The sequence below is a fragment of the Oryx dammah genome, unplaced genomic scaffold (genome assembly GCF_014754425.2).
Source record: "Oryx dammah isolate SB20612 unplaced genomic scaffold, SCBI_Odam_1.1 HiC_scaffold_23, whole genome shotgun sequence".
NCBI classification, from domain to species: domain Eukaryota; kingdom Metazoa; phylum Chordata; class Mammalia; order Artiodactyla; family Bovidae; genus Oryx; species Oryx dammah.
The window spans coordinates 102,570,681-102,594,333 of NW_024070207.1; the positions used below are offsets into that span (position 1 = coordinate 102,570,681).

Here is a 23,653-nt window from a genome sequence, read left to right on the forward strand (position 1 = left end):
AGTACGCAGATGAGCCCCAGATATGCTCCGTGTCCAAATGCACTGCAAACATAGAAAATTTAGCAAATTTATTCTGAAAAGACAGTGGTTCTTCACAAATTAATTTATTGATTTAATGGAATCCCTATCAAAGTCCCCAATGAGATTTATTTTGTAATTTTACATAATGATACTCATAGTACATAAATTAAAATAGCTAAGGTAGGAGAGGATTTAACCTACCAGGAATTAGACATACTTTCATGCTGCAATGGTTGAAGTGGTTCATTGCTGTCACAAAAATCTATGGTATATCTGCAAATTGAAACTTATTGCATATAAAACACAAAATATAATGAAATCACCACAAATCAATAGAGAATAGATTGTGCTGGGAAAAAATATCAATTTCTGAAAAACCCTTCAAGGTCAGGAACTCAACTATATAAATTTAAAATGGATGAAGCATTTAGTTTGTGTGTGTGTGTGTGTGTGTGTTTAATGAATATGTAAGGATCCAGAAAAAAAACAAGAATCTAAGCAGTTGTCAGGTGGTCACAATTTTCAGAGTAGTATCAGTGAGAGAAATAACCAAGAAATTGATGTGTTTTCTTTAGAAAGAAACAAAAATATGTTTTAAAAAGATGAAAGGAAAGCTATAAAATATTCTCAATAAATATATTTTTAAGATAAAGTGAAACGAGCCTTTACAAATAAATAAGAAATCACTGAGGCAAAATGGGCAACAGACACAGCAGATGACTGAGAGTAGAAACAGAAATGACAAATATACATGTTTACAAAATTGTTTAGCTTTTCTGTTAATAAAAAATGTAAAAAAGTCCATAACAAAGTATTGTTACCACCAGCATTGCAAAGAAATTTACCAATATGAGTCTATATTCTTAGTATTCTCATTGTTAACTTTTCTTGCTTATTCTCAGGAAATTAACAGATAGATTGAGCCACAATGCATAAACAAATGTAGTTGTTATAGGGTTCTTTATTACAATGAAAAATTGGAACCAAACTAAATGCCAAATAACAAAACAATGGTAAAATACGGTGTACTCATATATGGCTTTTTACTCAGATCATAAAAATCAATTTTTCAAATAATAAACAATGACCTAAGGAAATATTCACAGTAGTGATTAAAGGAAGAAAATAGGTACACAATGTTTATGTAGAGTTTAATCCCAATTAAATAAAAAAATCCTAATTACAGTGAATAAGTACATCACCACTTTTATTCTTGGCTGGATATTTTTGAAAGGGTTAGAAAACTATTCACTTAATTAGTAGTGTGTTTGAAGTGGAAGTGGAGGTATTTGCTTTTAGAATTTTAGTCTAGGTTTGAAACTTTGTGTTTGTTTCATATTACTATTTCCTGTTCTTTGAGCTTTTACTTGTTGGATTTTGGATTTATTCCTCCCTGAATTTGTTAGGTTCTAGAGGTAGGTTGAGAAAAGCCTTACCCATCTGTCTAGGTTTTACAAATGTAATGAGATTTTTAACAAGATTTTACTTAACTAAGATGAGGAAGATCAATAGAAATAAGGTTGCTCTCAGTATATGGAACACTGTGCAAGGTGATCTAGAGTCAAATACTAAAGGTGACAAAGATTTGCAAAAAGAGTGGAAAGAGACAAAGATGAGGTAGACTGACCAGTACCCTTGAAACCTAGACCCAAAGATGTGAGCCAGCTTAGATCTTCTGAATAAATAAAAGATGTCTAGAGTGGGATTGCTCCTCTTTCAGAACTGCTTCTCAGTCCAGTGTCTGAGGGAAAATGTTTCTGCTGCTGCTGCTGCTGCTGCTGAGTCGCTTCAGTCGTGTCCAACTCTGTGCGACCCTACAGATGGCAGCCCACCAGGCTCCCCTGTCCCTGGGATTCTCCAGGCAAGAACACTGGAGTGGGTTGCCATTTCCTTCTCCAATGCATGAAAGTGAAAAGGGAAAGTGAAGTCACTCAGTCATGTCCGACTCTTCACGACCCCATGGGCTGCAGCCTACCAGGCTCCTCCATCCATGGGATTTTCCAGGCAAGAATACTGGAGTGGGGTGCCACTGCCTTCTCCGGAAAATGGTGATACTACATATCTAAAACAAGCTGCCAGCAGTCAAGACCAGCCTCTTCCTCCTAAGGTTTGCTGAGAAATAGCAGTGGCATTGGCTTCACAAGTGGCACTAGTGGTAAAGAATCTACCTACCAGTGCAGGAGACGCAAGAGACACAGATCTGATCCCTGGCTTGGTAAGAGCCCCTGGAATAGGAAATGGCAGCCTGCTCCAGTATTTTTGCCAAGAATCAAGGACAGAGGAGCCTGTCAGGCTATAGTCCATGGGATCACAAGGAGTCAGACACGACTGAGCACAAGCACACAAGCAGTGGTATCACATCTACCATCAGAGATTTCCCACCTCCTTGGTACCCCATGTCCAGATCAGTGTTAAGAGGACTCAGATGACCTTGGACTAGAATGTATTACTATGGCTCACACCTCAGAAAATCTTTACTTTCTATAGATGAAGCCCATTAAAATATTTCTACCTTATAAGTACTCAAAAGCAATGTTTCACCTCTACTATTTTCCCCCTTTAAACTAGGTCATAATAGACTTTCCCTAGACATTTTTATTTGCATATTTTATTGTGTGTGTGTATATATATATATATATATACACAATATTGGAGAAGGCAATTGCACCCCACTCCAGTCCTCTTGCCTGGAAAATCCCATGGACGGAGGAGCCTGGTAGGCTGCAGTCCATGGGGTCGCTAAGGGTCAGACATGACTGAGTGACTTCACTTTGACTTTTCACTTTCATGCATTGAAGAAGGAAATGGCAACCTACTCCAGTATTCTTGCCTAGAGAATCCCAGGGATGGGGGAGCCTGGTGGGCTGCAGTCTTTGGGGTCGCACAGAGTTGGACAAGACTGAAGCGACTTAGCAATAGCAGTAGCAGCATATATATATATATATATATTTGTGTACTATGTATATTTTATTTGTATCATGTATGTTTTATTGTATATATACATTGTATATATATTTCCATTTTTAATTGACATATAGTTCATTTGCAGTGTTTCACATGTACAGCAAAGTGACTCAGTTGTACGTATATACATATATATTTATTTTCTTCAAATTCTTTTCCATTATAGATTATAAGATATTGAATATAGTTCCCTATGCTATACAGTTAAAAAAAAAAAAAGAGGTCTCAGGTGGAATGGAATACTTAGCTTTGTGGAGAGTGCAGTGTTCATGGTGGGAGTCGTTACCCACCTTACATCTCTCTAAGTAATCACTAGAAAAGTGTATGAAAACTGCAACATGGGAAAATTGTGTTCTCCTTCAGCTGAGTATTCATTGAGCTGAAGAACTCCTTCACAGATCTGAGTAGCTTTGGGGGAGAACCAGAAGAACACCCTAGGTGTTTCTTTGGCTTTCCATGTCAAAGGAAGGCAACTGGGGGAGAGCCAGGAGCCACAAGTTACCCATACACAGGAAATCAATGAATGACTGTAAATGGGTTTTTTTCTTTAATGTGTGTTTTTCATTGAAATAATCATGTGGAAGAGTTGTCCATTATTCGAAGTTGAAAGGCTAATTTACCATGTTTTATCTACCAACTGGTTGCTGTTGACTCTGAAGTTCATGATTCCAGTTCTCCTCTCTCCTCTGAGCTCCAGATCTATTTTTTTCAACTAGTCATTTCCCCAAAATATCCAGTACAATTAAATGTACTCAGCTGGAGTAAATGCCATCTATTTAGCCAGATAAGGTGGGAGCACTCCTAGACCCGGTGACCCAGTACTGAACCTAGATGACCCAGTACTGAATACTGGATGACCACTTATTAGCTGTTTGATCTTGGGCAAAATGTGAAGTCTCATTTTCTTTCATCTGTACATGAGGAAAAACTGGTAGTCATCTCACAGTAGTAATGTGACAACTTGTTATCTGATTCAGTGGCTGCTGACTCTTTGCAAACCCATGGACTGTAGCACGCCAGACTCCTCCATCCATGGGATTTCCCAGGCAAGATTATTGGAGCAGGTTGTCGCTTCCTTCTCTAGGGGATCTTCTGGAACAAGGAACTGAATCTCTGTTTCCCATGTCTCCTGCATTACAGACAGATTATTTGCCTTTGAGGCACCAGGAATGTTTTGCCATATGGAAAATGCTTAATAATTTTTAGCGCCTAATGCTAACCTCTCTCCTTTCATCCACAAATCCTGTTGAATCTCCTACATTTTAAGCATTCTGTCTTTTCCTTTTCCCTTGCTACATCTTCATGATTTGGACCTTTATATATGCTCAGTGCCAAAGAATCCACCTGCCAATGCAGGAGACACAGTAGGTGCAGGTTCAATCCCTGGGTCAGGAAGATCCCCCAAGGCAGAAATAGCAACCCACTCCAGTATTCTTGCCGGGATAAACCCATGGAGACAGAGGAGCCTGAAGGGATACAGTCCATGGGGTTCCAAAGAGTCAGATAGGACTGAGGGACTGAGTACACATGTGGGCAGGCCTGCATCCCTTAAATCCAGAGGTCATCTGGATCAAGTGATAATGGTTGAACCATGACCTTCTCTGGAATGAAGAGTGCTTCAGTTCAATTAGTCAGTTCAGTCACTCAGTCATGTCTGATTCTTTGCGACCCCATGGATTGCAGCACGCCAGGCTTCCCTGTCCATCACCAATTCCCGGAGCTTACTCAAACTCATGTCCATTGAGTTGGTGATGCTATCCAACTATCTCATCCTCTGTCGTCCCCTTCTCCTCCTGCCTTCAATCTTTCCCAGCATCAGAGTCTTTTCCAGTGGGTCCGTTCTTCGCATCAGCTGGCCAAAGTATTGGAGTTTCAGCTTCAGCATCAGTCCTTCCGTTGAATATTCAGGACTGATTTCCTTAGGATGGACTGGTTTGATCTCCTTGCAGTCCAAGGGACTTTCAAGAGTCTTCAACACCATAGTTCAAAAGCATCAATTCTTTGGCACTCAGCTTTCTTTATTAAGAGTGCTTCATCAAGTAGTTAACATCTTCCATTTGATGGAGGTTTTAGTTCTGCAGAAGAGCTCAAAGATATTGTTCTGTGTATCCGGCCTGAAGAATTCCATGGACTGTGTAGCCCATGGGGTCACAAAGAATGGACATGACTGAGCAACTTTCACTTCACTTTGAGAATGCAGGGAAGGGAATACAGAAAGGCTTTTGTGCCAGGAACCCCACAGGGTCCTGCTTGGTTTCAATTCCTCACTCTCTGTCTTACCACCCTTATCCACATACATTCTCCACAGAATACCAGAGGAAATGGATGAAATAAATCTTGCTCTACTCAAAAAATTGGAATAGTTCATCACCTAGAGATTAAAACAAAACATTCTATCCACTTCGTAGCCCTGCCTTGAACCACTTTACCAGCTTCATCCTTTGACCCTTCCTCCCTAAATCTTGAATACTTCAATAGCCAACCATTTCAGCATCATGCATTGATGTAGATATCCTTACTCTGCATGTATAAGAGAAGCCAAAATATTTGTTATTGGCAAAAACTCATATAATTAAACACTAGTCCCTCTGGAAATGAATGCTAAGTCTTTATCGACTTTATTAGCAGAAAATAAGCTTAAGCATATCAGGCAGATAATGCCGATAATAACATTCATTCATAATTACAAGCAGCTAAAGGTAACAGTAAACTGTCATTACACTATGAACCTTTTTTTTTTTTAATCCTAAAATAGCCAGCAGCTTGGTAGCAGCCAAAAGAACTTGAGTTATTCATTGTTATCAGTGGTGGAAGACTATGCAAACTAACCAAATTTCATTCATTTTAGGCAGCACATTTTACCACATTAACGTCACTGAAATCTGGGTGAATTTTACTATTTCTGGTAGCCAGGTCACATGTGGTTTAGAAGAAAGTCCAAGGAATAGTAGCAGAGCCCTGTTAAGAAGTGATATACTGCCGAGACTGTTGATGTCACAAAAGATGACACAGTATGGAATAAGACATCAGTTAGGAGATCTGACTATAAAAAAAGTTGAGCACCAAAGAATTGATGCTTTTGAACTGTGGTGTTGGAAAAGACTCTTGAGAGTCCCTTGGACAGCAAGGAGATCCAACCAGTCCATTCTAAAGGAAATCAGTCCTGAATATTCAATGGAAGAACTGATGCTGAAGCTGAAACTACAATACTTTGGCTTCCTGATGCGAAGAACTGACTCATTTGAAAAGACCCTGATGCTGGGAAAGATTGAAGGCAGGAGGAGAAGGGGATGACAGAGGATGAGATGGTTGGATGGCATCACCAACTCAATGGACATGAATTTGAGTAAACTCTGGGAGTTGGTGATGGACAGGGAAGCCTGGCATGCTGAAGTCCATGGGGTCGCAAAGAGTCACACACGACTGAGCAACTGAACTGAACTCAACTGAGGGGATCTGATGCCTGGTGATCTGATGAGGAGCAGATGTAATAATAATAGAAGTAAAGTACACAAGAAATGTAATGCAATTGAGTCATCCACGTAAAAAAAAATTATCTTCCATGAAACTGGTCTCTGGTGCCAAAAAGGCTGAGAACCACTGCTCTAAAAAGAAAAGTGGTATAGGAGGTTCAGACTCTAAATATGAGGAGATCTGAAGAACACTGCACCAATTTTTTCACTTATACTTTTTTATGCATATTCAAAGGGAATGTAAGAGAAAAATATATATAAACCTAAAGAAAATTTTCTTAATAAAACCTCTAAGTAATAAATGTCATCATTTAATCAGCAGCATTCCTCACTCTAACCCACATCCTGGGAGTATACACAGTAGTGTTATATGACCTGCAAGTGAAGGTCTATTTCATTTGGTGAAATACTGTAGTGCACATCAGTGAGTAAATTAGATTATGTTTTACCATCAGTATTGCAAAAAATGGGAACAATTCTTTTGAAACAGAAAAGTGTATAACATTGAAAAGAATGATGGCCAAATTCATTCATTCACACAACAGTTATTTATTTAGCATCTTTTCTGTGCCAGGCATAATTTCAGGAACAAGGGTAACAGTAGTAAATAAAAGAGCCAAAATCTTTGCCCTCAGAAAGTTTGACTTCCTGTGTATGATAGACAATATATCAAACAACCAAATTATAGTGCTTTTTTGTTTTGGGCATGCTCAGTCACTCAGTTATGTCTAACTCTTTGCAACCCCATGGACTGTAGCCTGCCAGGCTCCTCTGTCCATGGGATTTCCCAGGCAAGAATACTGAAGTTGTCATTTCCTCCTCCAGGGGTCAACCCAGCTATCAAACCAGGGTCTCTTGTAGCTCCTGTATTGCAGGTGGATTCTTTACAACTGAGCCACCAAGAATATTTTAAGTACTAAAGAGAAAGATTGACTAGGGAGAAAGAACAGAAATTGGAGAGAGAAGAGGTGTGATTGTAGGTAGAATCATCAGGAAAGACCTGCAGGAGCCGAGGAAACCAGCCATGCTTGATTTGTGAGGGAAGGTCGTTCTAGGCAGGAAAAAACAGCAAGTACAAAAGCTGAGGTCTCCAGAAGGATAAGAGAAAGAGAGAGTAGATGGAAATGAGGTCAGACAAGTAAGGAGAAAGAGGATCAGCAGATTTTATAGATCAGTGCTTTTCCATACAAAAGTAGTGAGCCTCATATGTAATTTTAAATTTTCTAATATCATGTGTAAAAAAGAGTAAGAACAAGTGAAATTAACCTATTTTATTTAACACAATATATTAAAAATATTATCATGTTGACTTGTACATATTTAAAGGACTAATGAGATGTTTCATATTCTTTTTTAATACTTTAGAAATAGTTTTATTTTTATTAGTTTTATCTTTTTTTTTGCAATAGATCCTTGTTAATTGTCTATTTTAAATGTAGTAGTCCATACATGTCAATCTTAAACTCCCAATCTACTCCTCCCCTCCACGCTTTGCCCCATAAAAATAGTTGTTTTTTTATAGCAGTTTTAGGTTCACAGCAAAATTGAGTAGAAGGTACAGAGATGATTTTTTTTTTTGTACTAAGTCTTTGAAATCCAGTATGCAATTTTTTACACTTACAGCACATCTCAATTTCCCTCACATCATTTCAAGTGCTCAGTAGCCACATATGAAGGTGTCTAGTATGTTGAACAGCACAGATCTAGACCCTAATAGGGCGCTGTAATGACTTTGCTTTGATTTGAATGAACTGGGAAGCAATAGAAGAGTTTAAGTGCAATGATGATATAATATGATTTGAGTTTTCAATGGAGCCCAAAATAGGACTTGGGTTTTTATAGAATCTGCTGTTTGGAGAATAGAAAAAGAAGACAGTGTCTTCTTATGTGCCTCAGATAGACTTTGGACCAGCTCACATCAAAGAACAAAATTGAGTATGAAAGTGAAGTCGCTCAGTTGTGTCCAACTCTTTGCAACTCCATGGACTATAGCCTACCAGGCTCCTCCGTCCATGGGATTTTCCAGGCAAGAGTACTGGAGTGGGTTGCCATTTCCTTCTCCAGGGAAAACTGAGTATAGAGGAACATAAATCCAATAACCAGATCCAGTTTGAGGAATTAGTGTAACTATAGTTCTCTCAATGTCCTGTCTTTGCACAGGCTGTGAATCAAATCCCTTTTCATGTTTCAAGACCCAGGTAGACCATTATCTTCTCTGACATATCTTCTATACCTTTCTATACCCAGAAACTTGTCCTCCACAATATTCTATCATAGTCCTAGATTTACATGCTTCTTCCCTCTCATGGACTATGAGATCCTCAAGGCAAGGTACATAACTCATTTCTCTTTGATTCGAATACCTGCTTGAGTTCCTGGAAGTTAGTAAGCCCTCAGTAAATATTTGTCAACTTGAAGCAAAAACAAACAAAAAATTATCTTAACAGTCCCCAAATGGAAGCAACTCAAATGTCCACCAACATAGATATATTTTATACAGTTTCCTTCTATGTAGTGAAGAAGATAATCTACACAGAACATGGATGATGATTGTAAATGTTACACTGAGTAAAAGGCAGTGTGTTTAGTCACTAAGTCATGCCCGACTCTTTTGGGACTGCATGGACTGTAGTCCGCCAGGCTCCTCTGTCCACAGGATTTCCCAGGCAAGAATACTGGAGTGGGTTGCCCCATATACATATTGCTCAATACAGGCAAAATAATAAAAGTTGGCAGGATACTGATTACACTTGGAGGCAGTGACTGCAAGGGTTTTGAGGGAACTTCTAATAACATTCTATTCCTTTGGTGTATCCAAGGGTTGGTGTATCCATTTTTTAAAACTATATTGATCTCTATAGTTATATGAACATTTTGCTATATGTATATTATACTTCAGTTCAAAAGCTTACATACCACATAGTTCCCAAAAGACAATAAAACAAAAAAAATGTAAATTGTTATAAGTGCAGCTTATTTTGCTCAGCTGCGTTCTGATTCAATATGTAAGAATAAGTTTATGGCTAATTGAGTAACATACAGTATATGTGTTTTTATAATTAACAATATCCACTAGTACAACATATGTTAAGTATTTTAAATCAATTCCCTCTTTCCTCCAAAAGGATTTTCTGTTGTAATTTGGAAAACATTTGAACATGTAATAATTTAGTGTTTTCATTTAATTCCCTTGTTTTTGCTTTACAATTTTCCATAAAGATGTATTTCATTTAAGCATCTTAAAACATGTATTTTCACTTTATATACTTACTCTAGTGAAGTTGTTCTCAACCAGAGACAGTTTCGCCCCAATGGTGATATTTGACTAGGCCTTTAAAATATTACATCCTTAAAAATATTATATCATTAACATCTTCAAAATGGCGTATTTTTTAAAAGTATGTGCAGCTTTTTTGAGTTTTCGTAAATAAAAAAAAAGAAAACTTGAGAAATATGTTCTTTAAAACAATTTTATTCTTCTCCAGGTTAGAAGAACAAAAGAATATCCTGTCAGAATTTCAAAGAGATTTGAATGAATTTGTTTTATGGTTGGAAGAAGCAGATAACATTTCTAGTATTCCGCTTGAACCTGGAAATGAGCAGCAACTAAAAGAAAAGCTTGAGGAAGTCAAGGTAATTTTATTTTTTAAAATCTCCCAGGGCCTACTTGTATATGAATCTAGGGGGAATTCCCTGGTGGTCTGGTGGTTAGGACTTGGTCATTCACTGCCGTGGCCTGAGTTTAATCCCTGGCCGGGGAACTAAGATCCCACAAGCTACATGGTATAGCCAAAAAAGAAAAAAAAAAAGTATACGAATATATTTTTTAAATGTGTTCAATCATTGATTTCCTGCCCATTGGGATACTGATAGTTCTTTTTCAGTAATTTTTCTCACAACTTGATTTTATCTTAGCCCAGTGAGTATGTATATATTTTAAAAAGTATGTATGGGATATATAAGTATGTTTCTGTTTGTGTATGTGTGTGTATAAAATGCATAGTGATACTTTTTAAACTGATTTGAAATTAATTTTAGACTTAATGGAGAATTGCACAGCTCCAAATTATTTTAAAAACTGGGGAGAATCTCATTTAGAAATGATCTCATTTCTTACGGAAGATCTTAATTGCCAAATCAATCTCCCTACTTCAGCCTCTAATTAAAGGCATTCTATTTGCCTGAAGCAATGGTTTGGTTTGGTTTGGTTTGTCTGCAGGGTAAGGGGAGGTGATGTTGGTTTACTTTCTATACTGGTTGAATAAAACTTCTGATGTGTTCAAGTGGTTTTTTATGCCCACTTAACATGATGGAGAAGAGAATGGCAACCCACTCCAGTACTCTTCCCTGGAGAATCCCCTGGACAAGGGAGTCTAGCCGGCTACAGTCCATGGGGTCTCAAAGAGTCAGACACAACTGAGCAACTAACACACTTGATGTCTGCTGCTTTCTGATTAGCTCTCCTGGCTGACCGAGATGCTTTGATTGTGCTGTTGAATTAACTTTCATGGTTTAAGTTTTAGGAAAGAAACTCCTTTGGATCTGTTTTACTTTAATTCTTGAAGGGAAAGGGAAATTAACATTCAATCATCCCCTGTTACATACTAAGTATTAGATGTATTTACATCTGCTATTTTATTTAATCTTATCAAACTTCCAAAATGGTTATTATCCTCGTTTTACAAGGTCACAGAATCAAAGAGAAATGGAACGGCTTCTTTATTAATGATTCAGTTGATTTGCACATCCAGATTGGACTCCATGTCAGCTACTTATTTCTGTGAAATAAGAAATGTGTACCTGACAGAGGATAAAGTATAAGAAGTAAAATATTGCTTAATTCAGTAAACAAATATTAAGCACCTAGTATATGTCAGATAATGTATTAGGTATTTGAGAGTCAAAACATAAAAAGTTTTTGATCCATAGTTTGAGGATGTTATGCCATGGAAAAATAAACTCAGTCTGTTCTTAAAAATTCATCTTTCCTAAATATATTGAGTGTTATATATGTATATATAGGAAAGTAATTGATAACTCATTTAAGAGACATGTTTGGTGGTGTTCCCTTATTAATAAATATGCATTGATTTCCTTTTCTTTCCCTTAGTCTAGATCAACACCATCCTATAGCACCATCCAATATCATTAAACAACATGATAAATGTGTTGAATATTAGCAATTTTAGTAGCCACTAGCTGCACTTGCCTTTTGAGTACTTGAAAGGTAGCTGATGTGACTGAAAAATTAAGTCTTTAATTTTATTGACAGTTAATTTAAATTTAAATAGCCTCTGTGGCTAATAGAAGATACAAATAAATAAAAAAGTTAATAAAACTATGATAGCTTTGTAGATCATAAAAAAGGGCACTTTCAATGTGATGTTAAATGAATAAGAAAAATTCAGGAATGTGCAGGTATCAAAATTAAGTGTTCTTGAATGAAAACACCCAAGTTTGGATCACCAGTCTTTTGCTTGCTACTTCTGTGTCCTTGGATCTGATATTTAACCACTCTGTCTCAGTTTCCTTCTATATAAGATGAAGATAGTAAGATCTACCTCATGACATTATTATATAAAGTTAACATTTTTATATAAAGCATTATATAAAGATAATATATGTGAAGAGGTTAGTTAGCACAATGCCTGGTACCAGGTATGTTTTTAGTTATCTTTTAATATGATAATGCAATTTCTTACATTGCATTATGCTAAGTTATAATATGGAGACCTAATACCTGAGAGGATGCTTATATTTGCCCAGATTATTCTATTTCTGAGAGGTGTGTTTTTAGACTTTTGACACTGTTTAAGGTATTATTTTAGAGCTCATCATACTACATAACATTTTTCTCTTGAGAAAAAAAAATCTCTGAGGGGTACAAGATATTCTGATCTTTTGTAGGATGGGCTGATTTACTTAGGCGTAGGTGTCTTAGTGCACCAGCTCTGCTCTCTGTAGAAAATTTGGTATTTAAGGAACTGGTGGGCCTCCGGTCTTTCTTTATTTTGATAGATTAATCAATAGAGGCAAAGACAAGGTAGTTGGCATTGTGCTGTAATTCATTTTAAATGTTGTTGCATTTGTCTGTTTCAGTTACTGGCCGAAGAGTTGCCCCTGCGTCAGGGAATTCTAAAACAATTAAATGAAACAGGAGGAACAGTGCTTGTAAGTGCTCCCATAAGCCCAGAAGAGCAAGATAAACTTGAAAATAAGCTCAAGCAGACAAATCTTCAGTGGATAAAGGTTAGACATTAACCATCTGTCCTGTCACATGTGTTAAATGCTGCAAGCATTTCTTTTGTTTCATGGTGCTTAATTGGTAAGGCTGGGGGAGAAGGCTGGTTTTATGGATTGTTATTTTGTTTTTATTTAACTGACCATTTGATTTGGGTGTATGTATGATTTGTTGTGAATGGAAGGAATGTTGATGGTGAATGATGGTACAGTAATGACCAAATGCCAAGTTATATACCACTATTACTTTACAGAATTATTCTAAAGGAATAGACTGGAAAGAAGATGAAGTGATTCATTCAGTGTTCAGGTGTAGGTTGACAATATTTAAGCAAGATGGAGGTTGTCCAGCTCAATGAGTATCATAAATCAAAATTACTTATCCTTACCAATAAGGTCGCCTGCAATGCAGGAGACCGAGGTTCGATTCCTGGGTCCAGAAGGTCCTCTGGAGAAGGAAATGGCAACCCGCTACAGTAGTCTTGCCTGAAGAATCCCATGGACAGAGCAGCCTAGCAAGCTACAGTCCATGGGGTTGCAAGAGTCGGACTAAGCAACTTCACTTTCACTTTTCACTTTCATGCATTGGAGAAGGAAATGGCAACCCACTCCAGTGTTCTTGCCTGGAGAATCCCAGGGACGGGGGAGCCTGGTGGGCTGCCGTCTATGGGGTCTCACAGAGTCGGACACGACTGAAGCGACAGCAGCAGCAGCAGCACACATGTATAACACACACACACACACAAACCCACATACTTGTTTTACAAAAAAAATTAGGATATGGTAGTATAAAAATTCAAACCTTATTCTTCTTAGTCCAGATTGTTTTTTTGCTATTTTTGGTTCACCAAATAAATTTTAGAACCAACTTGCCAATTTTTACTAAAGCCTTCCAGAATATCGATTTGAACTGTGTTGAGCTTATAGATCAGTTAACATTTTTACACTATTGAGTCATCTAATCTGTGAAAATGTTACATCCCTTCATTTATTGAGGACTCCTTTAATGCATTTTTAGAAATACTTTGTAGTTTTCAATCCAGAGGACCTACACATGTTTTATTAGATTTAATCCCAGATATTTAATGTTTTGGTCCTTTTATAAATGGGATTCATTTCAAGTTTTATTTTCTTTTTGTTGCTGATATATAAAAATAGATTTTTTTTTACATTAAACACACATCCAGTGTCCTTACCAGATTCACATACTAATATCAATGTTTTGTAAAACATTTTGGATTTTTTAATGTGCACAATCATGTCATCAAATAAAGGTAGTTTCTCTCTTTTCAGTCCTTAGGATTTTAACTGTTTTTGCATAAACTTGGGCCTCTAAAACAATGTTTAAGAGAAGGGGTGAAAATGGGAGGCCTTGAGTCATTTTCTGTTTCAGGTGGTCTGCTTTCAATAATTAATTATTATATATTATGTTCCTTATAGGACTTTTTATAGATCCTCTGAATCAGGTTAAATAATTTTTCCTTATTCTTTTTTCTCAGGTTTTTATTATGAATAGGTAACCTATTTATAACTTTCTCTGCATTTATTAAAAAGATCCTCTGTTTTATTCCCTCTAAATGTGACAAACGACAGTCATTGTTTTTGGAATGTGAAACTACTCTAGGATTCCAGAAATAAATCCTATTGGCCATGATGTCTTCTACTTTTTTATAGATTGCTGGATTCAGTTTTCTAATATGCTGTTTATGATTTTTATATCTTTGTTCATGACAGGAACTGTTCTGTAATTTATTTTTTAATCCTTCTCGAGTGTTGATAGCAATGTTAGACTAGTCTTAAGAATCAAGTTCAGAGGTTCTCTCTTTGTTCTGGAATGATACGAAGACTGTTGACAATTGGTGAATATTGGTATCATTTCTTCCTGAGATATTTGGAAAAATTCAGTTGTAAAGCCATCAGTGCATGGGGTGTTATGTTTTGTTTTGTTGTTATTATTGAGGTTTTTTTGGTGAGAAAATTTTTGATAATGGATCCATTTTTTTAATAGATACAGGAATGGTTACATTTTTATTTCTTGGTGTGTCAGCTTTTAAAAGTTGTGTCTTTCAAGGAATTTGTCCATTCCCATGCTATTTTCCCTTTTGGGGTTGTAAACTTTTTAAAATACTGCTAGGGATCCTGTGTATATTTATATTTAAGAAGGAAAAAATAGACTACAAACTCTAAGTACCTGAATGGGTCTTAACTGGGATAGTTTACTCTATGTGCTAAGGTAGAGAGCTGAGTCTCTTGTTGAAAGAGACCTTCAAAGTCTATAATACAGTGGGCTTTATTCTGAGCTATTCATACCAATGCTAAAATTCTTTCCAGACATGAAGTTCAATTTCTTTAGGTACAAACCACACTCACTGTTTTGATTTGTTTATCTTTGCCTGTAGGTCAGTGTTAAAAGAAGGCCATTTATTATGCAGTAGTTTTGATATTGACACAAATTTTCATCTACAAGCTTTCATATATGCTCTTATTCTCAGATATCATGACATCTTTAACCCAAACATTATCCAGGTTTTGCCAAGTTTAGGTCCCCTGTACCGAAGGCTTCTTCTCCCTTACTTTTTGTATCCCCATATGTACTTTCTCCATATATGCTTTTGACCTTCCCAGTATGTTTTGAAACCTCTCATCCACTTTTGACCACATCTCTACTACCTTACTGAGCACATTTAATACCTGTTAACTTTGTTCTATTCAAAATATAAAGCAAATTGTAATCCTTCAAACCGGGAGCAAATCCATACCAAGAAAATACCACAGAAGTATAATTTTCATGTAAAATGAAATGGATTCCTTCAAAAAATGGCATAATTGCCTGTAAAGAATTGCTTGTCATTCATCAATACTGGACCAAATTGAGAGCCATGAAAAAGTTACACTGAGAAACATTCTTTACATAGATGATTTGAACAGAAAAAAATAGAGACTGAGTTTTTAATTGTCAGAATATTCATTATATTTTTTAATTGATGATGCTGAAGTTCTTGAAGCAGATCATTTACATGACTGAAAAAATATTTATGAACTGAAATGAGTACCAATTACATGACATTAAATTCAAAATGTGTGTTTTGACCTCTATAATTCAAGTAATTAGATATTTGGGGGGGAATCTTTTATTTTTATATATCAACACTTTCAGTTGTGTAAATAATCATAATTTAAATTTTTTAAGTTAATTTTGTCCTACTTTAAAATGTAAAGTTTCTTCCTTTAATGATTTCAGAATAGCCACATATACATATAGACACTTGCATGTTGAGGGAAAGTATTTTCCTAGTAATTAAATGTTGTAGACACATAACACTTTTACAAATAAAATCATTCCTCATAAGAAGAGAACAGGAGGAAAGATGCCCCCAAATACTCCTTGATATTACAAAAAGGAACACAAAAATTATAATTGTAGGAAATATGAGAGAACTGTCAAAAACATAATAGTAGCTTTGTGAATAGTGAAGCATATGTGAAGATTTTATCTTTCCTGCAACAGAATAGAATGTCAATTTTTTATGATAGAAAATTAAAACTAAGACTATGAACATCATCTTGTGTGTAGACTTATATTTCTATATCATTCATAATATCTGTGTCTTTATCCCAATATTATAATTTTTATACTATGTCTTTGCCATTAAAGTTCATAGAATTTGGAATCATATTCACTAGTCATATTAAAAAGTATTTGTCTCTTCTCAATCCTAATGCCACCCTATCCCTGTTGAATTAAATTTAAGAATAGAAAATGAATGATTAAAGCCAATTTATGTCATTACACAAGTCAACAGTTAAAAAAAATAAGGTGGTCAAGATGATCAAGAGACAGTCTTGATCATCATTAAACCGTAAATTCTCAGTCATTAGAAGAGAGAAGGAGTAATGGCGAACCCCTGCCTGTATTCTCTAGCACACTCCTCCATTTAAAGGCTAGAGTGAGTGTTAGAATTGTAACAGTAGGCCGTGGTTGCTGGAACACAGACATGAAGTTCCTAAACATATAGTATTTCTAAAAACATCCTGCTAATACAATACCTGATGTCAGGTGCATTTTTACACAGCTGACTGTATTACATTGTACCTTGTGTATTTAGCCAACTTACCAATTATTTTAGCACTTTTATGTTTTATTACTGAATTCAGAAAACAGTGATGAGAGGTAATATAGCTGTTCCTTTAAGAGACTGGTGGACTCTCTAATGGATTTGTTGCAAAACTGTGTTAACTTGCTGTGGCCGAGCCAGCACCTGTGTATAACACAGGTGGAAAATGATGCTTTGAGGTGAAATATATGTCTTAGTTTAAATTGTGGTTTCCTCCAGATAAGGACCATGAAGTGATATCCTCATTTTTGTCTAATGTGTATTTTGAGTTTTACAATCTAACAATAATATCCATAAGATCTACAGGATGGCAATGTAATTAAAACTAACGTCTATGTTTTTTTTCTTTCTTTCTCTGAGTGTCTCACTCTCTAATCTTCATACACATGTCCGATTCTGTGTTGATTTCAATATACTGATCACATTTCTTTGTATGTTCTCTGAACTTGTGTGTGTGTGTGTCTGTGTGTGGGGGGGTGGGTGGGTGTGGGTGTGGGTAGGGAGTGTTCCCTCCCTTCTAACCTCTCCCCACCACTATTACTCTCTTCTTTTTTTTCTCTGTAATGTATGTCTTTGCCTAGGTCGCTGTAGTGGTAAATATCCCACCTGCCAATGCAGGAGACAAAAGAGATGTGGGTTCAATCCCTGCATCAGGAAAATGCCCTGGAGAAGGGAATGGCAACCCATTCCAATATTCTTCTCTGGAGAATCCCATAGACAAAGGAGTCTCGTGGGCTACAGTCCACAAGGTTGCAAAGAGTTGGACATGACTGCAGTAACTCATGTGAATTGATAACTATCTATGTCTACCACGAATCTACTTTTCTAAATGCATATGTGTCAGGTTTTTTTGTGCCTGGGTAGCATATGTGACACATTCTCTCCTACTCTCTTTTAATCCTTCTTTCATCTTCTCCTGCCCTTGACACTTTGTGTTCCCTTTTCTTTACTGCTCTTTTACCAGTTACATGTAGGTATTTTTTCAACTGCACATTTCAGTTAAGTTCAGTCGCTCAGTTGTGTCTGAGTCTTTGTGACCCCATGGACTGCAGCACACTTGGCTTCCCTGTCCATCACCAACTCTCAGAGCTTGCTCAAACTCATGTCCATGGAGTAGTGATACCATCCAACCATCTCATTCTCTGTCATCCCCTTCTCCTCCTGCCTTCAATCTTTCCCAGCATCAGGGTCTTTTCCAATGACTCATTTCTTCGCATCAGGTGGCCAAAGTATTGTAGTTTCAGCTTCAGCATCAGTTCTTCCATTGAATATTCAGGACTGATTTCCTTTAGAATGGACTGGTTGGATCTCCTTGCTGTCCAAGGGACTCTCAAGAGTCTTCTCCAACACCACAGTTCAGAAGCAGTTCTTTGGCACTCAGCTTTCTTTATAGTCCAACTCTCACATCCATACATGACTACTGGAAAAACCGTAGCTTTGACTAGGTGGACCTTTGTCGGCAAAGTAATGTCTCTGCTTTTTAACATGCTGTCGAGGTTGGTCATAGCTTTTCTTCCAAGTAGCAAGCGTCTTTTAATTTAATGGCTGCAGTCACCATCTGCAGTGAATTTGGAGCCCAAGAAAATAAAGTCTGTCACTGTTTTCATTGTTTCCCCATCTATTTGCCATGAAGTGATGGGACCGGATGCCATGATATTTGTTTTTTGAATGTTGAGTTTTAAGCCAGGTTTTTCACTCACCTCTTTCACATTCATGAAGAGGTTCTTTAGTTTCTCTTTGCTTTCTGTCATTAGGGTGGTGTCATCTGCGTATCTGAGGTTATTGATATTTCTCCCGGCAATCTTGATTCCAACTTGCGCTTCATCCAGCCCAGCATTTCATGTGATGTACTCTGCATATAAGTTAAATAAATAGGGTGACAATATACAGCCTTGACACACTCCTTTCCCAATTTGGAACCAGTCTGTTGTTCCATGTCTGGTTCTCTTGCTTCTTGACCTGCATGCAGACTACCCATTACTTAAAACCAAAATATTTTTTATCAGTCTTAATTTTGAATCATCTTATAAGCTTCCTGTACTTGATTGAAAAAGTAGAAAGATGGAACATTTCTTTTGTAGACTCATAGCATTATTCAGATGGAAGGAGCTTAATGATACCAAATTACTCTCACATCTTCTAGATTAGAACACTAAATCCTAGAAAGATTATATGACTTATTTGAGAACACATTATTTAAATTTAAAATTTATTGCAAAATATAGTTTTGATTCAGTGTTTTCCCATGTCATTCCATTGTTCATTTGAAGGAAAACTTGAGGTTTCTTTTCATTTAAAGAAATCGTATGAATGATTTTGCTTTGCTTTTTGCCCTTTTTGGAAAACTGAATGCCATGTTTTCAACTTATATTCCAGAACTTTCTTTACTATGAACCACTTGTAATTATCTAACACAAGAAACCATGTTTATTTCAGAGTTAGTTATATGTCTACTATTTTTGATGTTAAATAACTTTATAGGTAGTATATATTATGCATTCCTATTAGTCATAATAAATTTTATTTTATTGAATATATTTAAAATTTTGCCTCATAGTTTGCCATTTATTTTTAAATGGTAAATTACTATTCTAGTTTGTTCATACCTGGGAAATCCCATGGACAGAGGAGCCTGGCAGTCTACAGTTTATGGTGTCACAAAGAGTCAGACACGACTTAGTGGCAAAACAACAATAATAAGAAATTTTACTGGAAAGTAAATTTCAGTTAAGTGCCTTTTAACAAAAAAACTATGACATTACTTTTAAAAAGTAAGATTTAAAAATTAATTTATGTAGCAAAGCTTCTATATAGGAGTAAGTTTTGTAATATTGATAATAGTCAAGATCATCTTCAAAATAAATTATAAAATAAATATTATAAAAGTAAAAATACATATGGTAAAATTCATAGGCCAGATGATCTGTATTGTACAAATAACTGTACCTAAATTTCCAGAAATCTGGTTCATTTTGTATTAATCCCTAATTATGTTACTTCTTAGTATCCATTCAAGTAGTAAACATTTTACATTTGTTCATTTGTGTCAGGTAAACAAATATTTGGTCATTTTCCAAATATGATTGCCATGCAATGCCAGTAGTTATTTGCCATTACTATAAATGTGATTAAAAACGAGAAAATTAAATCAAGCTAAAGCTTGGCTTTTCCATTCCTTGCTCAAAAACAGACATTTGCTCTGATTGATTATTTTCCTAGCAAAGGCCATGATTAATAGATTGTTCTAGTAGTGAGCATTCAATCCTGCCCTTAATGTGAATTACTTTTTAAACGAAAGAAAAGAATCTTTAAAAGCAATTTTTAAAAAAAGTGTTGTTTGCCTATTTACTACTAACATATATGGCCTGATAATTCTTGGAAGTTCATCATCTTGAAAGTTTCTTTTATATAGTTAATAATTTCATGGTAACATTTATTCATTCATTTCAATAATTCATTCAACAGACATCTAATGAGTGACCACTATGTGCCACATGCTCTCCTAAGCATATCATAATCCATTCCCACTCTTGCATTATTTAAAAGACATTCAGAATTACATAGAGCTAGGTATTATAACTTTTCATATCTCTAATTTGTAGTTGATAAATAGTTTGAAGCTGAGAGTTGACTGGCAGAGTAGTAAAGTTTGTAACATAAGCATCCTTGACTTTGCTTCATATAATTTCACAGGAAGATAGGAGTCTTTATTAGGTTGTGTGTCATGATTCATGACTGTGCCTGTTATCCCATCATTATTTTCAATAGCTCCCTCTTTCACTCTCATGAGCAAGCTCCCACTTTGGAAGACTGAAAAAAATATAAGGTTACCCCAGAGGCCTACTTTTAAGAGCCTGGGAGTGGCATCAGGCTCTTAAAAGTAGGCCTGACCCAGTAGTCAATAAGTATTATTATTATCATCACCACTAATGTTTTCTTGACACCTCAGTGAGTTGAGACATTTGGCCTGTCCTAGAAACCTGACTGCCATTAATTTACCCACAGGGGTTCTTGGCCTCCTCATCAATAGAAATTGATCAGAGGCCAGACAAGAAATTTGGGGGGTCAAATACAAATAACAGGTTGCTTTGCTTGCTCACTCCCCAAGGGGGGGAAAGCTTGTTCCTTTCATGGGGTGAGGGTAGGGGTATGTCCAGGAATCGGGTGAAAGAGGTGGCTTAGGTGGTTTGCCCACCCCTTTGTGCTGTTGTGTACAGGGGGACAGGCACAGTACCCTGCTTTTGCTTCAGGCTCTTCAGAAGTGGCAGTTGGGTCTTCTGATCTCTCCGTATCTCTTATCCAGAATTTGCCCTAACTGCACATGCATGCAGTTATTTTTATTCTCATATGTTTCTTTGTATTTTGTTGCTTGAGGAGAGATAGGCCCAGGTGCAAGCATTGCAGCCCTGCAGCAAAGGGTCCTAGTTTCCAGCCTGTCCCACTACTACTGAATTAATCAGAATTTAACAGTAAATTTATAATAATGTGTGATTTTTAACTTTCCAAACGACTTCAGGCAGTGCCAAGAATATAGATCAGACATTTCACAAACAAAAAGTAAACTGGAGTTGTAAAGAGGCAGTTTATTGTGGTGGTTAATAGTGAGGTTTATGGATTATAGCTTTCACCCTTCAGTTATAATATCCGCAAAATTCAGGTAATCACATAACATACTTTCCAGGTTTTGGTGAAAATTCAATGAGACATGGAAAACGCATAACACAGCACTGGGTGCATTGTAACTGGTCAAAAATGTTAACTTTGAACATTAGGTATAAAGTTAGAATAGAAAAACACAAAGACCAAGCACAAAATTCTGAGTCACCATATTTTTTTAAGTGTGATAAGAGCAACTTAACAGGAGATCTACACTCTTAACACATTTTTAAGAGTACAATACAGTACTGTTAACTATAGGCACTATACTTTATAACATGTCTCCAGAAACTTTTCATCTATTGAACAATTTATGTTTCCCTTTCACCCTTGCCCTGTAACCATCACTCTATGTTTCTTTGTTTCTGTGAGTTTGTCTATTTTAGATACCTCATTGAAACGGAACCATGCAGTATTTATCCTTCTGTGACTGTTTTGTTGTTGTTGTTTTGGCTAATCATAATATCCTCTAGGAAGATCCATATACTTACATTTGGTGGGGGACTGAATAATACTCACCATCTTAAAAAAAAAAAAACAGCAATAAATACGGCCCTCAGCAAGAAAGCTGAAATAAACATGTGCCACCCATTTTATTTATTAAAATAAACAAAATCCACAAGCTGGACCAGAGGAGAGAGAGAGGTTCTAAGGCTAAGACGCCGGATGGAGAACACAGAGAATTTATATCCTGTATTCTCTATTTCCAGTGATCTCATTATTCCCATTATCTAGGACTGACTAGCATTTCAGATAAAAAGTGCTGGAAAATGATTTGTTTTTCCTCCTCGCGTTGGCTGTGAAGTAAGTCTAAGTAGTCCACCATGATTTTGAAACACCAACATTTTCATGCTGAAAGCATAAGCAGAACCGCAGATGACATAACCCTGAGCACCTTTGCAATATGCTCAGCTAACTTGAACTTAGAAATCCAGACAGGGTGTGACTGAGCCTACACACTGCTTCCCAGCCCCCTCCCCTACCTCCATTCATCATGTTGGTTTCCTCTGTTTGGATGGAATGAGTGATGAGAAAGCATTTGTAGAAAGTTTCATTGGTGCTAGATAATGTTCAGTTAGGAAACTTCAGCCTAATACTAGACAGTTTGTTCATTTCAGTGCTGTGCTGTTTTTAAAAATATGAAAAGTGAAAGTGTTAGTCACTCAGTCTTGTCTATCTCTTTGTGACCCCGTGGACTGTAGCCCACCAGACTCCTCTGTCCATGGAATTCTCCAGGCAAGAATGCTGAAGTAGATATTCCCTTCTCCAGGGGATCTTTCTGCCCCAGGGATCAAACCCTCTCCTGCATCGCAGCTGGATTCTTTATAGTCTGAGCCACCAAGGAAGCCCTTTTAACTGTATGGACAAACAAAAATCCAACGTGCATTGTAAAGCACTGATACTTGTGCATCCTGTTATTTCCATATTAAAATTTTACTTTTCCACTATATACATACTGAGAATGTGCACAGAGTATGTAAATTTGTCATTTAAATATGCTGTGGACCAGATTTTATTAAAGGTAAACTACTTTCAGATGAAAAACAGATGTGACTATTCTTGGCAAACTTTCTTCCCTGTTCACAATGAATTTAACATGAAGAGAAGTATAATGATTTTTTTTTTAAAAAAGGAAAAAAAAGTATAACTCTGACCTTCAGTATGACATTTTTAAAATAAGTCCTTTATTAGCACAAAGATGTTTGCCCTATAGCAAAGAATATTAGAAAGGAAAAGAAATAATATGATAAAAAGAGATTTTGCTAATATAAAAAGTTGCTCCTCTTGTATCTACAATGCCTTTGCTTTGGAATGACTAGATTATATATTGCCAACTCTGACACTAAACGGATTGCCTTTCTTTCTAATAACTTAACGACCTTGAAATGGCATTAAATGGAGGTTTTCATGTACTAACTCCTTAAACTGATGTTGAATAACAAATGAAAATTAAAGATGTATTGAAGAGCACAAGACTGTAAATTCTAACCCAGTTTCATTTATTGCATCATGCGCAAAAGCCAATAAATAATGCAAAAATAAAATCACAGTGCTCTTTTATGAAAGGTCAGTAATAGCAGAAATGAACTTTTGTCACATCTCTATGTTTATACTATAAGTTGTGTGAGTTTATTTATGTACCTAAAAGAATTTAATACTAAATCCTAACTACTTTATACATCT

The 23,653-nt window shown here is 36.3% G+C and overlaps 1 protein-coding gene across 6 annotated transcripts in view; it reads left to right on the plus strand.

The window, feature by feature from the left end:
- DMD (dystrophin) overlaps positions 1 to 23,653 on the plus strand; it is a 2,254,125-nt gene that overhangs the window by 1,396,986 nt on the left and 833,486 nt on the right. For all 6 annotated transcript variants that reach the window (XM_040266338.1, XM_040266336.1, XM_040266334.1 and 3 more), the window contains 2 exons: positions 9,944 to 10,091; positions 12,558 to 12,707. In XM_040266338.1, coding sequence (XP_040122272.1) covers positions 9,944 to 10,091; positions 12,558 to 12,707 — 298 coding nt within the window. The remainder of the gene's footprint in view (positions 1 to 9,943; positions 10,092 to 12,557; positions 12,708 to 23,653) is intronic.